This window comes from Myotis myotis, unplaced genomic scaffold, assembly GCF_014108235.1.
Source record: "Myotis myotis isolate mMyoMyo1 unplaced genomic scaffold, mMyoMyo1.p scaffold_m19_p_7, whole genome shotgun sequence".
Taxonomy (NCBI): domain Eukaryota; kingdom Metazoa; phylum Chordata; class Mammalia; order Chiroptera; family Vespertilionidae; genus Myotis; species Myotis myotis.
The window spans coordinates 9,259,369-9,273,332 of NW_023416379.1; the positions used below are offsets into that span (position 1 = coordinate 9,259,369).

Below are 13,964 nucleotides of genomic sequence, written 5' to 3' on the forward strand. Positions count from 1 at the left end.
GTGGTGATCACTTTGCAATGTGCACAAATATTAAATCATTATGTTGCACACCTGAAACTAGTATAATGGTATGTCACTTCTACATCTGAAAAAAAAAAAAATCAGAGAGGTCACTGTATATAAAAGCAATATGTAAGAATCCAGAAGTAACCTGTTACACTACTTAAAAATATAAAGTGCACAAGAACACATCTGTAAAAGGATGTAGAAACCCTTGTGAAATACACTATAAATCTTTATTAAAAAACATTTAAAAAGACCTAAATCAATGAAGAGATGTCCCATGTTCTTAGATGGAAAGCTGTAAAATCTCCCCAAATTGATCTATTGATTTAATGCCATTTCAATAAAAATCATAACAAATTCTTCAAGGAACTTTCTGAACGAATACAATACATATGGGAGGAAAAGGGCCAATCATAGGCCAGGCATGCGTGGAGGAAGAGAAGGAACCGGAAGTTTGGCCGACAGGCTACCAGTGCAGCCCAGACACAATTACATGTAACGAGACCAGTGCAAGTGAAGGCAGGTCCCAGAAAAAGACCTACACCTGCATGGAGAACTGATTGATGAGGAAGGAGGCTTAAAGATCAGAAAGGAGGAACTATTTCAGTAAAAAGGACCAGGCCACCTGGTTATTAATAGAAAACATAAAATCAGATCTAGGCATTGCACCATATACCAAAAATCAGCAATATTGGGTGTGATGGTTAATTTTATGTGGCAACTTGGAGCACAGGGTGCCCAGATATTTGGTCAGACATTATTTTGGGTGAGGGCGTTTTTTGAATAAGCATAACATTTACATTAGTGGACTCGGAGGAAAGCAGATTGCCCCCCACAATGTGGATGGGCCGCTTTCCATCAGTTGAAATGTCTGATTAGAACACGGAGATTGGGCAAGAGGGAATTCTCCAGCAGAATTCCTCAGCCTGGGACTAGGACTGGGCTACTGGCTCTCCTGCGTCTCCAGCCTATTGGCCCACTCTGCAGATTTTGAACTTGTCAGCCTCCATAATGGCAGAAGCCAATTCCTTACAATACCTCTCTTTTTATATAAATACATACCCTATTGGTTCTAAAGAGCCCTCCTTAATACAATGGGTTTAGAGAGTGAATTGTCAAATGAAACTGGAAGAGAATGCTAGTTCTGATGTTGCACCAAGAACGCTCAGCACTTAGGAAGACAGGATATGAATTCAAAATGATTGCGGCTAAAATGGGCAAGTTCAAGGGTCACAGGATTTTCCACTGCACAAACTATGGAAAACAACCAAGCTGAATAAACATAAGAGGCAGCCATGGTTATTTGTGTAATGATATCTAAAGGAAGTAGAAATTATAGTGGATAAAGAAAAAAAATGACCATGGAGCTGATTCAAGTAAGAAGGAGTGACACTGAGATGAGTAATAGGAACTATAGGATTAAGAAGACGAAAGTTCATTTATTATCCAATTACTGAAAACATTTCCTGGATGCAGACTATGCCAGGCACTAGGGATACTCAAATTAAGAAGACATAGTCCTTTATCTCGAGGAGTTAAAAGTTGAGTAGGGAGACATACATATAGACATTCATAAACCAGTGACGCAGAAGGCGCCCCTGAAGCTCCAGAGAGCGATGCGAAGCTTCGCCGGCTTCCTGGTCCTTCCCTTTTATTACCCTCCACCGTTATCGGCGACTTGAGCTCTGTTATCATCATCACTGGCATGAAACCATGGCTGTAAGTGAAGGGGAAGAGTAAGGCGAGCAGAAAATGCAACCATTGTAAAGCAATGAGCACGTGCATCAAGACGAACTGAAATAGGATTATAAATCATGTAGGGAACGTTTATAGGACAGAGACCAGAGTGTGGAAAAGCACTGGACCAGGAGCAGAGAGACCTTGGTTTTTACGTCTGATTAGTCCCCTAAACAGATGTGATACTAAGCAGGCCACTGAGTCCTCTGTGCCTCGGCAATTTCACCTTTACAATGACTGAACCAGGCAAGACAGTCTCCAACCCTTTCCAGCATTACCGCCCTTTTGATTCTATGATTTTCAGGGTGCAAAACAGGGAGGGGGAATTTCAAATGCATCTTATATTGGCAAAAACAGTTCACTTGATGTTGAAAATGGAAGTTGGTATATAGATTTAAAGTCTAAAGACAAGGAGTGATGGTAGCTACAAACGGTGTTTTGAGCAAAATCAGAATTCTTTAGGGTTTACGACCTTATAATATGTGTTATGTCAAACCTTCCATTTGAAATAATGATGATGCTTTAGGCTAAAATGAAATGCTTAGAGTGGGGTTGGGGTTCAGAAAATGTTTATCCTTTGTTAGCATACAGCTCTGCACGGTGGATGTTTGGATCCAAGCCCCAGGCTTCCGATTTGGCTCTCTGCTGGCCCCTGACACTGCCAACGTTCCCTAAGCCCTTCAAACCTCCACTTTCTCATCTGAAAACTGGTATAAAATAATGTTGGCCTCTCCTAGGACAAAAACAGCGAGGACGACTAAACAGTGTACAGCATTAGTTTTGCTATGTAATAATCACTTGTGTACACAGTATACCTAAGAAATAAGAGTTGGCAGTGTGTCTAACACAGGGATGGGCAAACTTTTTGACTCGAGGGCCACAATGGGTTCTTAAACTGGAACGGAGGGCCGGAACAAAAGCATGGATGGAGTGTTTGTGTGAACTAATATAAATTCAAAGTAAACATCATTACATAAAAGGGTACGGTCTTTTTTTTTTTTTAGTTTTATTCATTTCAAACGAGCCGGATCCGGCCCACGGGCCATAGTTTGCCCACGGCTGGTCTAACAGATCAACACTATAAATGATAAAGCTACTCCAAGTTATTTTATTTCAAAAATGATTAATCAATATAAGATTTCATATTCTCCCTTTGAAAATACCTAGAAAAGAAAAAACACTTATACCTTGTCTGTGGAAATGGAAAAAATATTCCTTTCAGATGTGTGTAAATTTTGTATATAATACAAAATTGTATATAATATCAAAAGTCTTTAAAAATGTGGAAACAGAATTTCTGTTTTCCAAGCAAAGCTCTCTTAGAAATGAGAGAGTTACAAAGTGAACTGATAATAAACAGAAACAGAAGGAACAGAGTTCTAGATTAAATCAGTGAACCAAAAAAACCCACAAAAAACTGTCTGTACAAACATGGACCAGACTCACCCACAGGAGCCACCGGTCCATCTGTATGGGCTCCGTTCGGGAGCCAGAGCCTCCCATCACCGTGGGGTTACAAAATGCTGACATGAGCTTCAGATATGAATCTTAGGACTAAAAAGTGGTTACGCTCTGCTCCTTTCCGAAACACTGCTTAGCAATAACCTTGCGGGTGCTACTGTTTCCTACAACTTACTAACCTCTCAGTGCCCTATCATGGTGATTTGTGAAAAAGGAGACATTCTAGAAATCTGGCGTTATAAGCAGGTTAGAGTTTTTCAAGGGCTAAATTCTGCTTTATCTTCATGTTACAACAGGTCTCCCTGGGCAGGGAGGACGCGACTTACACTGGGCCCGCCTCCGTGCATCTTCAGAGCGCGCACTGTTGCCACCAGCACCACGACGTTGGGCACCAGACCAGACGCTCGACACTTGATGTTGAAGAACTTCTCCATGCCAATGTCAGCACCAAAGCCGGCCTCGGTTACTGTGGAGAATCAAGTTGGAAACTTGCTATTATCGTCTGAAAACAACAGGATAGGGTTTGGCAGCCATTGGTGTGGCCCCAATTCAAAGGACGGCCGAAATTCCCACCGCCTCCAGGTTACTGCCCGGCACTGCCTCGTGTTCATATGCAAAGGTAGACTGCTGCGCCCACCTGTCAGAAAATGTCCCACTTCCTCACATTCCCTACAAGTTGGCTCTCTCTGCTTCACACCACTGTGCCTTAACGCTTCTTTGCCAAGACCTAGATTTTTCTTCCCAGGGTAGTAACTCTGAGCAGGGCTTTCCTTAACACAGATGGGATTTTCAACTTTTTAATCAGGTTCCAAATTGTATCAAAGTCCACCGCTAGCGTAATTACCATAGCAGATCCTTTCTCACTCTTTATATCATACACAGAATCAATCATATTTCAGTGCCACCCGGCATTTCTGTTGACTGAAAAAATTCAAGTTAGTTGAGCGGCTTAAGGAGGCTGAGTATCAAGCTTGATACAGTACAGAATATTTAAATTTTTTAAATTGATATCAGAGAGGAAGGGAGAGGGAGATAGAAACACCAATGATGAGAGAGAATCACTGACTGACCGCCTCTGCATGCCCTTTACTGGGGATGGAGCCCACAACCCAGGCATGTGCCCTGACCGGGAATCAAACCGTGACCTCCTGGTTCATAGGTCGATGCCCAACCAGGAGGAGCATCATCATTGGAGACATCTACGAAGAGTATGAGCTGGGTGTGGAAGGGGGACTTCAAAGCGTTGGGGACCAGAGTCCTCTCTGTCCCCAGAGTCTCTGCATGGCCCCGCAAACACTTGCTTTTCCACCCCCAGGTGAATTCTTCCTCTTCTAAGCCCCAGACTTCCACTTCTCCTCTTTAATTTAGAATGGCCTATGAGCGCCAGGTACCTGATTGCCTTACGGCGCTTCCATACGTATGAAATTAAACTTGATTTTCTCCTATTAAACTGTCTCATATCAATTCTTAAACCAGCCAGAAGACCTTAGAAGGCTAAAGGAGACATTTTTCCTTCCCGACAACACTCATCATTAGCCATCCCCTCCCTGCTCTCAAACTGCTAGAACGGTCGCTGCGGCAAGCATGGAGGTAGCGGAGAGCATGTCTACTGTCGCCTCCCAAGACGACACTGTTGTCATCGGGTCAGCAGCCAAGTCCTCCTCCACAAAGGGAAGCTCTAGGCCCAGCAGCACAGGGGCTTTGTGAGAAATGCAGACTCTCCGGCCCCCTGCAGACCCACCGAATGAGAATCAGATCCCCGGGTGAGATGAATGCCCGCTGAAATCTGAGAAGCACGGTGCTCCAGGAAAGCAATATTATGAATGTAACGGAAACGAAAGTTTATGAAAAATACTCTATATAATGACAGTACCACCAAGGCCATCATTTTTAGCAGAGACATGAACCGGTGGTAAAAAAAACTTTACCAAGATAAACACATCAACCAGATGATGTACTTCTTTATGGTTTCCTTTTAGTATTTCATATGGCCACATAATTTTTATACAGCAGGTATAATTTCATAATTCTGCTCCTTCGCTTTAAAATGATCAGAGTTTTCCAGACTGACATATTTCAGAGGAAAGGCAGGGCTAGGGGTGGCTGGGAGGGGAGTGATTCACCGAGGGACGAGGAACGTATATGCGTAGCCCTTAGACACAGACAATAGAGTGGTGAAGGCTTGGGAGGCGGGGGTATGAGATGGAGGGGGTCAATGGGGGAAAACCCCCACAAATAAACAAAGGGGACATCTGTAATACTTTCTACAATAAAGATAAATTTAAAAAAAATAAAGTTATCAGAGTTTTCTTGCTGTATTACATACTTTCAAAATTTATGACCGTAAGTGGCAGCTTATAATTTTGTTACGTTGGATGTACCAAGATTTACAAATTGTTCCCTTGTTATTGGACGTTTGGGTTGTTTCCAACATAAATAATGCTGCAAAATATCTGTGCGTATGAGCTTTAACCTCTTTCAAATTACATTCTTGGAATCAATTCCCAGGGGTGAGAGTACAGGGCCAGAGTACGTAAAAAAATTTTATGACTCTTGATATGCTTTTGACAAACTGAAAAATATTCCCTTAAAAATATTCAATTTGGAGTGAATAGAGCTACAAGTCACTTTTTCCTTTATTACGTTTTCTCTGAACAAGCAATGTAGTAGAACAATTTAAAGAAGTAGCAGGAGATATTTTTATACGGTATTTGGGGCAATTCTAGTGATGTCATTAGAAGAGTTGACAGTAGCGATCCCCACACCAGGGTGCCTCTGGGAAAACCAGCATGGTGGTGGGCAGTGGACCCACAAGAGGGTTCACTCTATCAAAGGTCAGTATAGAGTGGGCTCCCATTAGAGGAAAAGATAGATGGCAAGGCCATCAGTGCTAGATTACTATTGATTGTCCTGCTGGTCAGTATCAAAGATGGACCACAGACCAACAGACAGACAGACAGGCAGGATCCAGAATCCCTTCTAGCTGCAGCATTCTAATTAGACATTGGTTGGAGGGCAGGAACCATAACTTATTAATCTTTGTATCTCCAGTCCCCAACACTGCACCTGGCACGTATAAATAAATGAATTAACGAAGATATGAAGAAACATCGGAGTGGGACTCGGAGCCAATAATGATCTAAAGTAAAGGCTATCACTCAATGGAGATAGATAGATAGAAACAGAACCTGCCAATAATCCTCACCTGAGGATATGTTTCCACTGATTTCTAGGGAAAGTAGAAGAGAGAGGAAAAGACAGAGAGAAACATCAATGTGAGAGATCGACGGGCCGGGGAGGAGCCTGCAACCAAGGTATGGGGCCTTGACCGGAATCGAACCCAGGACCCTTTGGTCCTCAGGCAGACACTCTATCCACTGAGCAAACCAGCTAGGGCAAGACAGGTAGATAGACATTTAACACAGAAGTAAAAGTGTTCTGATACTTCCCTAGCAGACATCTCTTTTTTTCTCATAAAAACAAAAGTTTTAATAAAAGGTATAAATGTCATATTTGGTAAAGAATGGCCATTTGAAATGTCTAGCTAGCTAGCTAGCTAGTTAAGGTTCATATTTTAAGAGACAAATTGGGGGTGGAGGAAGGAGTAACAAAGAGAACTTCAGCCTGGCTGCACATGCCTGGGTTGGTCCCCACTTTGGGGGGGGGGGGGCGCGTGCAGGAGGCAGCCAATCAATGATTCTCTCACCATTGATGTTTCTATCCCACTCCCCTCTTTCCCTTCCTCTTTGAAATCAATACAAATATATTTTTTAAAAAGAGAGAGAGAGAAACTCAGGGAAGAAAACAGGATGCAGTATTAAAGATCCAGGAACTGTGGCTTCCACATGCAAAGGAAATGTGGAGGCAAATAATGTGAGAACAGAAGTAAGTGCCAATTCTTACACTTTGAAAACTGCTGTGCAATTCTGTAATCATCACACTATTTGCTTTCAAATAATCAGGCTGCTGCTAAGGACAACAGAGAGCGTGGAAAAGGTAAGCGGATGTGCCATCGGTAATTACGAAAGTCAGGAACACTTAATAAGGCGTCATCGACAAGTATTAGCTTGGAAGTGACACTGTGGAGGGCTCTGTATCTGTGTCTTAGAACCTCAGGGGGTCTTGATGTGAGAAGGGACAAGCCACTCTTACTGGCAGGTTCTGTTTCCTAGGCACTTCCTAGGAATTGTCAACATAGAAAACCTGCAAGTTTTCCTAGGGACCTGAAACAAGCAGGCATTTCCTTACCGTAGTCGCCGCTCTCAATACTTTTAAAAAGAGATACAGGCTGAAGAATTATTTAATGTTGACTTTAATTATGAACTTGCTCTTGAGTCCTGAAGCAAGTACACCAACTATGACTTAGCATTCCTGGAAAGCATGTAATGTAGACCTTTAGAAAGGCTTGCAAGGAAATGTTTGCCCATGCCCCAACAGTTATTTGTCTTGGCAATCTCTGTTATGCAGGGGGAAGGGGCGGAGGCTACCGCTAGTCAACTGACAACATGAACGAGAACGGGAAACACTGATTTACTGTGTAAGCACAGAAGCTATTAGATAGTAGCATGGCTTGATTCAAACTTCAAAACTCATAATCTGCTCAGAAAGGAAGTGTCAGTGGGTCTGGATGGGGAGGGATGACACTGTGGACGAGCACTGTTCGTAAGTGCACAGGAAACAGCTCGGGGTTCTGCCGGAGAGCAAAAAGCACGACTGGCCAGCCAGGCAGCGGGCTTCCATGCTGATCCCAGGGGCACCCTGAATCCTATTGCACACACTGAACAGAAACAACAACACACAACCACACGCGACTGGGAGGCACATATGATGTCAATGAAACTCTTCGATGAGGCAGAGGGGTGATTTTTATACCGAGTTATTTTATCAAGTTCCTCACTTGCAGTACACATAGAAGCTTTCCATGGCAATTAGGACTCACATCCGTTTTCAACGATCTGCTAATTTTTTAAAAAAGCATTAACATCATCACCTCATACAGGCAGGCCCTACAGATTATGGGTTCATAAAATTCTCAGCCATGAGGGAAGTAACTTCCTCTGTGTGCTTATGTGTCGGGCACGTTCACACCTTGAGAGAAGCGCCCATCAGGGTGTCCCAGGGCCCACAGCTCTACTCTCTGTGTTACAGCCCCTGTGCACTTGGCGCTACTCAAAAGCACTTCTGATGAAACACATGCATCCCAGAATTTAGAGGAAAAACTTCCTTTCTTCTCATTCACCAATTTACTGAACTTCTATTATTTTGCTTGGCATTTAAGCAATCATCTATGTACTCATGTTTTTAGTGAGGAAACAGTACGTTTTTAACATGACAAAGATGAGAAAGATTAATTACCTAATGAAAAAGGAACATCCTTCTAACCCAGGGGAGGGCAAACTTTTTGACTCGAGGGCCACAATGGGTTCTTAAACTGGACCGGAGGGCCGGAACAAAAGCATGGATGGAGTGTTTGTGTGAACTAATATAAATTCAAAGTAAACATCATTACATAAAAAGGTACGGTCTTTTATTTCAATAGTTTTATTCTCTGGTCCGTGGGCCGTAGTTTGCCCACGGCTGTTCTAACCTTTCCTTTTGCACTTTTTCTTGCTTGAATCCCCCTTGGTGTTTTAAAATTGGTGTTTACTTACGATTATGTTGGTAAATCTGAATTCTGTTTCACATTTACTCCTGAACAGTGTCACTGTTTTATTTTAGTGCATTTACCGAACCCATTTCTATGGAATCACAAACCACAACGCTGGCTGGGCCAGGCATGTACGAGATCTCCCATCTCATTCCCCCTCCAACACTGGGAGGCACCTTCGTCCTCTGCCACAGCATGCGAAGCTCAGGACTAGACACTTCAGTAAGCCCACAGCTCTAAGGGGACAGAGCTGGACTGCCAGCAAGGCCCATCCAAGTGCAGGCTATGCCAGGCCCCGCCCACTGCCTTCCCAGTATATCAACGCATCGTGTGGCATTTCTCAGATCAACTGCTTGGTAAGTTTTGCTGCCAATGAAAACCTTCATACCTTGGGCTTCAATATTTTGATATATAAGCGGTAGCTCTAAATTCTTTCCCTGCACTCTGACCGGTGTGGCCACACTTATTTTCTGACTGCTGTGATGACAAAAAGTAGGGAATCTGGAGTCTTCTCCAGTATGAGACACCCTCTTTCTTTCTCTTTTTGACTGAAGCCAGAAAGGTGTTTTCCCTCTGGGAGCAATGCATTTAGGGACGACGCACCGTGCTCCTTCCTGAGCAGCAGCAGAGTAAAGTGGGGAAGAAGAAAGACCTCTGGGAGATGAAGCACCAAAGAGCAGTGCCCCAGCACCAGCAGAAACAGGTTGAAGGTGGAGAACCCTTGCTCTGCAGCCTGGGCTCCTGAGAACCAATTGGGCACCTGGGGGCCAGGAGTGACGTCAGCACCTAACAATGGGGTGAGCCAGCCCCATTATTAAATGTCTTAGAGTACACAGCCCCTAGACGGGGCTTCCCCGCCCCTGCAGCCAGGCGGCCGCCCTCCCATCGCTGGCTGGGAGTGACAATGCCAGCTCCCTGGCTGGCTTTCTCTTCCAAGCTGCAGGGTCCTGTTACCACTGTGAGCACACAGTGGAGGAGAAGGGAGCATACTTTCGATCTGAAATTCTCACTTTTGCTTTTGCACTGGGGACAATGCTCTTTGGACTCTGCAAGTTAAACTGATGCACCAAGATAATTTTTCCGGGAGTTTCTGGCCACTGGACCTACCTGAATATTGTCACCATTCAATTGCAAATTGAATTTCCAGCTTGCTAGGTCACCGAGGGGCCCTCTACTCCACGTGTACTCAGATTAGAACTTTCAGGTTTCATAGCCATGCTGTAGCAGTAATAATTTTTCTTCCCAGGATACACAGAGCACACATGCATAGCAAATATAAAACACATTGCGTTTCCCATTACTTTTGGACACGAACTTGAATTTACAGACTGTGAGAGATCTCACAGAAGAGCTGGTCCTCACAATCAGCTTGGCTTCAAATGGGTGGAGATAAGAAATACATCTGCTCTGGGCAGATTTGGCTAACTTAATCCTCAAAAGGATTTCTTGTAAATAGAGGGAGGAATAAGACCAGTTTTCATTCGGTCAACGCTTTAATTTCTCACGACAAATCAGAAGTAAAAAGAAACTTTCATCCGGGAAGAAGCAACGTCTATGCGGGACTGGACTGCATGCAGAGCACTGTGGGCGCTAACTGAACAATGCTGAAGGAAATGGAAACTAGATTCTTCATACTGCCCCTTGTCGGCCCCGTGTAAACACGTCTATCCAGCAGCAGCTGTCTGCAGATAAGCTCAGGGAAAGTGGACTTCAAAGTCACAGAAGCACAGGAATTCTGAACTTGAGCTCAAGGTGGGCCAGCCTTTGAGGAGTTTAATTATTTTTTTTTCCATTTACTGGCAGGAGACTAAGTAAACCAGGATGAATCATTAAAATAATTACAAGGGAAACTAAGCCTTATTACTCCAGCTGGAAAAAACACACAGTGAAATTGATTTAGAACATTAATTTTGAGGCTCCAATTCATCGTAAGTCTATAAAATTTTTTTAAAAAATTAAATCCCCCTTGCTGTTTTGGATTTGTCTACTTAATCTATGATCTCTGATTTTATTAAATGTCTTAGGGTCAAATTTATTAAATGTCTTAGAGTACACAGATCAAGTGGGCACATATTGGAAGACATAAAGAAGAAACCAGTAAAAAACAACCCCAATATTAACAGTAGCATGTGTCCGTCCTCTTATTTTTTTGTGGATGGCGATGTTTGTAGCTACTGGGGGAAGTTTGGTAGTCATAGAGGACACATGAGAAAGTTTTTGGGGATTTGTTTGCGCAAAGAGAAAGAAAAGATAAGCAGAGTATAAAAAGGACACGGCTCCACTGGAACCATATGTTCTTGGCAGTAATAAAACCCTTGAAAATGCCAGCAATGCCATATAGATGTGTTTTGGTGTCAGGACCCAGAATTTTCTTCCTCCACAGAGTTAATTAGTTACAGACACTGGTTCACATTATTTGGAACCATCATTAATCATCTTGTTTTGTAAAATAATTTTGGCCAAGGCGAAATTTAATTTTGGAAAAAAATGTTTACATGAAAATTGAATTATACATGTTATTTTTACCTCCCTTAAGAAATCCAACCGAATTAAATTCCCGAATCCTTGATCCAAATAGTTCCCATCTTTGTGTAGGGCTCACGAGCATCTGTCCAATGGGATTGCCATGGCCCGGGCTTTAACCCTTCCGTTTTGAGAAAACACATGGTCATCCCATCGTTCTGGCTCGAGGCCTGGAATTGTGGATGACTGCACGGGGCAGAGCTGTTCTCGTGTAGCCCCTGAGAACTGGACACTCAGAGACACCGCGAAACAAAGAAATTCTGAAAAGCTCTGCTACGAACACGCCTTAACTTGAAACAAGATGAAATAGAACGTTGCTTTTTTTTTTTTTTATTGAATAGTTTATGAAAATAAAACCAGGCACGAAGAAAGTGTAAACGTCATATGCAAATATATTATCTGAAAGGTTCCCAGGAAAAGAAAAATATCAAAGAGTCTATAATAGCTGTTTCTGGAAATGTAAAAAACATAGCAAGTGAAAGTCTGGTTATGAGTCTGAAAACAAATGAAAAATACCAACATTCCTAGTATGGCAACTTTGATTATAGAAGAAATTAGGACAGACTAAAGGAAAACTTTTAAACACGAAAGTAGGCAGATTCTACGATATATTGACTAAATACAGCAGGCAAAGCAGGGATTTTCGAATTGAAGGTAGAGACCCATTTGTGTGTCACCAAATCAATGTGCAGTTCCTCCTAATTCGTGAGGATATGCTCCAAGGACCCCAGACACATTACTGGGAAATATGATGAGAAGAAAACAAATCAGGCCCTTTTCACCATTTCCAGTGCAATCTGTGTCCCTGGCTAGCTCTCTCTAGTTGACAGAGGAGTGATGCCCTGGAGATGTCCCGTTAAACATTTCATAAGGAAAAGGCAACACGGAGACAGGAGTAATTCTCACATCCTCACCTCTACCCCATCCTTAGCCCAGAAGGCGCTGAAACCAAAGTTTGATGTCATTCTCGTTTTCTTTGAACAAAGAACAAACCCTCAATTTGCCATCTTTCTCTCCCCTCCTCTTGGCACTTCCCCGGTCTGGCCTTAATCTAGAAGGGGTGCAACTTGGGTAAAGCAGCGGATAAAAATATGAGTATTTGTATCATATATGCTAAATACATACAAATATTTTATTATTATGTTCTTCATACTGGCAAAAGGTAAGCATTAAAACATGATGCCCAGCCCGGCTGACGTGGCTCAGTGGTTGAGTGTTCACCTATGAACCAGGAGATCATGGTTCGATTCCTGGTCAGGGCACATGCCCAGGTTGCGGGCTCGATCTCCAGGTTGGGGCGTGCAGGAGGCAGCCGATCAATGATTCTCTCTCATCATGGATGTTGCTATCTCTCTCCCCCTCTCCCTTCCTCTCGGAAATCAACCAAAAAAACCCACACCAAAAAACAAAAACAAGAACCATGATGTCCATGTGGCCTGAAGTTTTGAGATGGATTCCTGAAGGAGTCATGGGCTGTTCCCACAAAGACAGCATCTCTACCTCCACGCTTTTATCTTCAACAGAATGCGTGGCATGCTCTAGTCTAGACACTCTTGTATCCTGATCCTTTCAATTCACCCAATGTGGAGCATAGCCCCAGAACATTTAACATTTTAAAAATAATATTTTAGGTCTTCTCTCCTAATCCTTGCCTGGCCACCTGGCAGATAATGTCAAAAGGAAATAGAGACAGTGACATGGATCACTTGACATTAACTCAAGTTTGTGTCTGGAAAACCCACCAGACTATGTCATGCTGATGGTGGATTAGCAATTTGCTTTTCTATTTGAAGGAGACCTAGTAGAATCAGAAAATGTCTTAACTTCTCCTGCAGTCAGGTATGGCCATGTGAAAAATCCTATATAATAAAAAGCTAATATGCCAATAGACCAAACGGCGGAACTGAACAACCGAACAACCAGTCACTATGATGTGTGCTGACCACCAGGGGGCACATGTGGAACATGGCGGGCGTCGGCAGCAGGAGGCAGAGTGCGGAACATGGCAGGCACTGGCCACCGCGGGAAGGTGGAACAGGTGAGTGGGGGCGCCAGACCAAGGCGGGGCACTGGTCGCTGTCATCGGGGCGAGCCTCTGGTGGTTGCTGAAAATTATTTGCTCCTGTGTGCCGTGGTTCTGCCCAGAGCTCACATCTGCTGCCGGTGCTGGCCCTGATCGCTTGGTGCCGTTAGCAGGTGCAAGCGTTGGCTGCCAGTCCCAATCGCCCTTCAGGGCTTCTCCACCTCCCCCTGCTCCTGAGGGGCGATCGAGGCAGCAGCCATGGCTCGCACCCACTGCTGGCGCCGGCCCTAATCACTCCGCACCATCAGCGGGTGCAAGCTGGGCTGGCGCCGTCAGTGTGCGAGAGCGGTGGCGGTGGGAGTGGGGCAGCCAGCAGACAGGTGACCAGGGGCCTCGGCGGGAGGGGCCAGGCAGGGCGCAGAAGATGGGCCGAGACCCACCCCTATGCCTACCGCAGCCTCACAGCCCACAGTTCCTTTAAAGGTGCACGAATTCATGCACTGGGCCCCTAGTGTTATTAATAAGATATAAGCAGAAGTTTTGTATGGGAGTTCAAGGAAGGCTCCT

The 13,964-nt window shown here is 43.9% G+C and overlaps 1 protein-coding gene across 4 annotated transcripts in view; it reads right to left on the reverse strand.

Annotated features, from left to right (window-relative positions):
* Window positions 1–13,964, reverse strand: part of MTHFD1L (methylenetetrahydrofolate dehydrogenase (NADP+ dependent) 1 like) — a 159,947-nt gene that overhangs the window by 60,825 nt on the left and 85,158 nt on the right. For all 4 annotated transcript variants that reach the window (XM_036316575.1, XM_036316574.1, XM_036316572.1 and 1 more), the window contains one exon: window positions 3,531–3,670. In XM_036316575.1, the coding sequence (XP_036172468.1) occupies window positions 3,531–3,670 (140 nt within the window). The remainder of the gene's footprint in view (window positions 1–3,530; window positions 3,671–13,964) is intronic.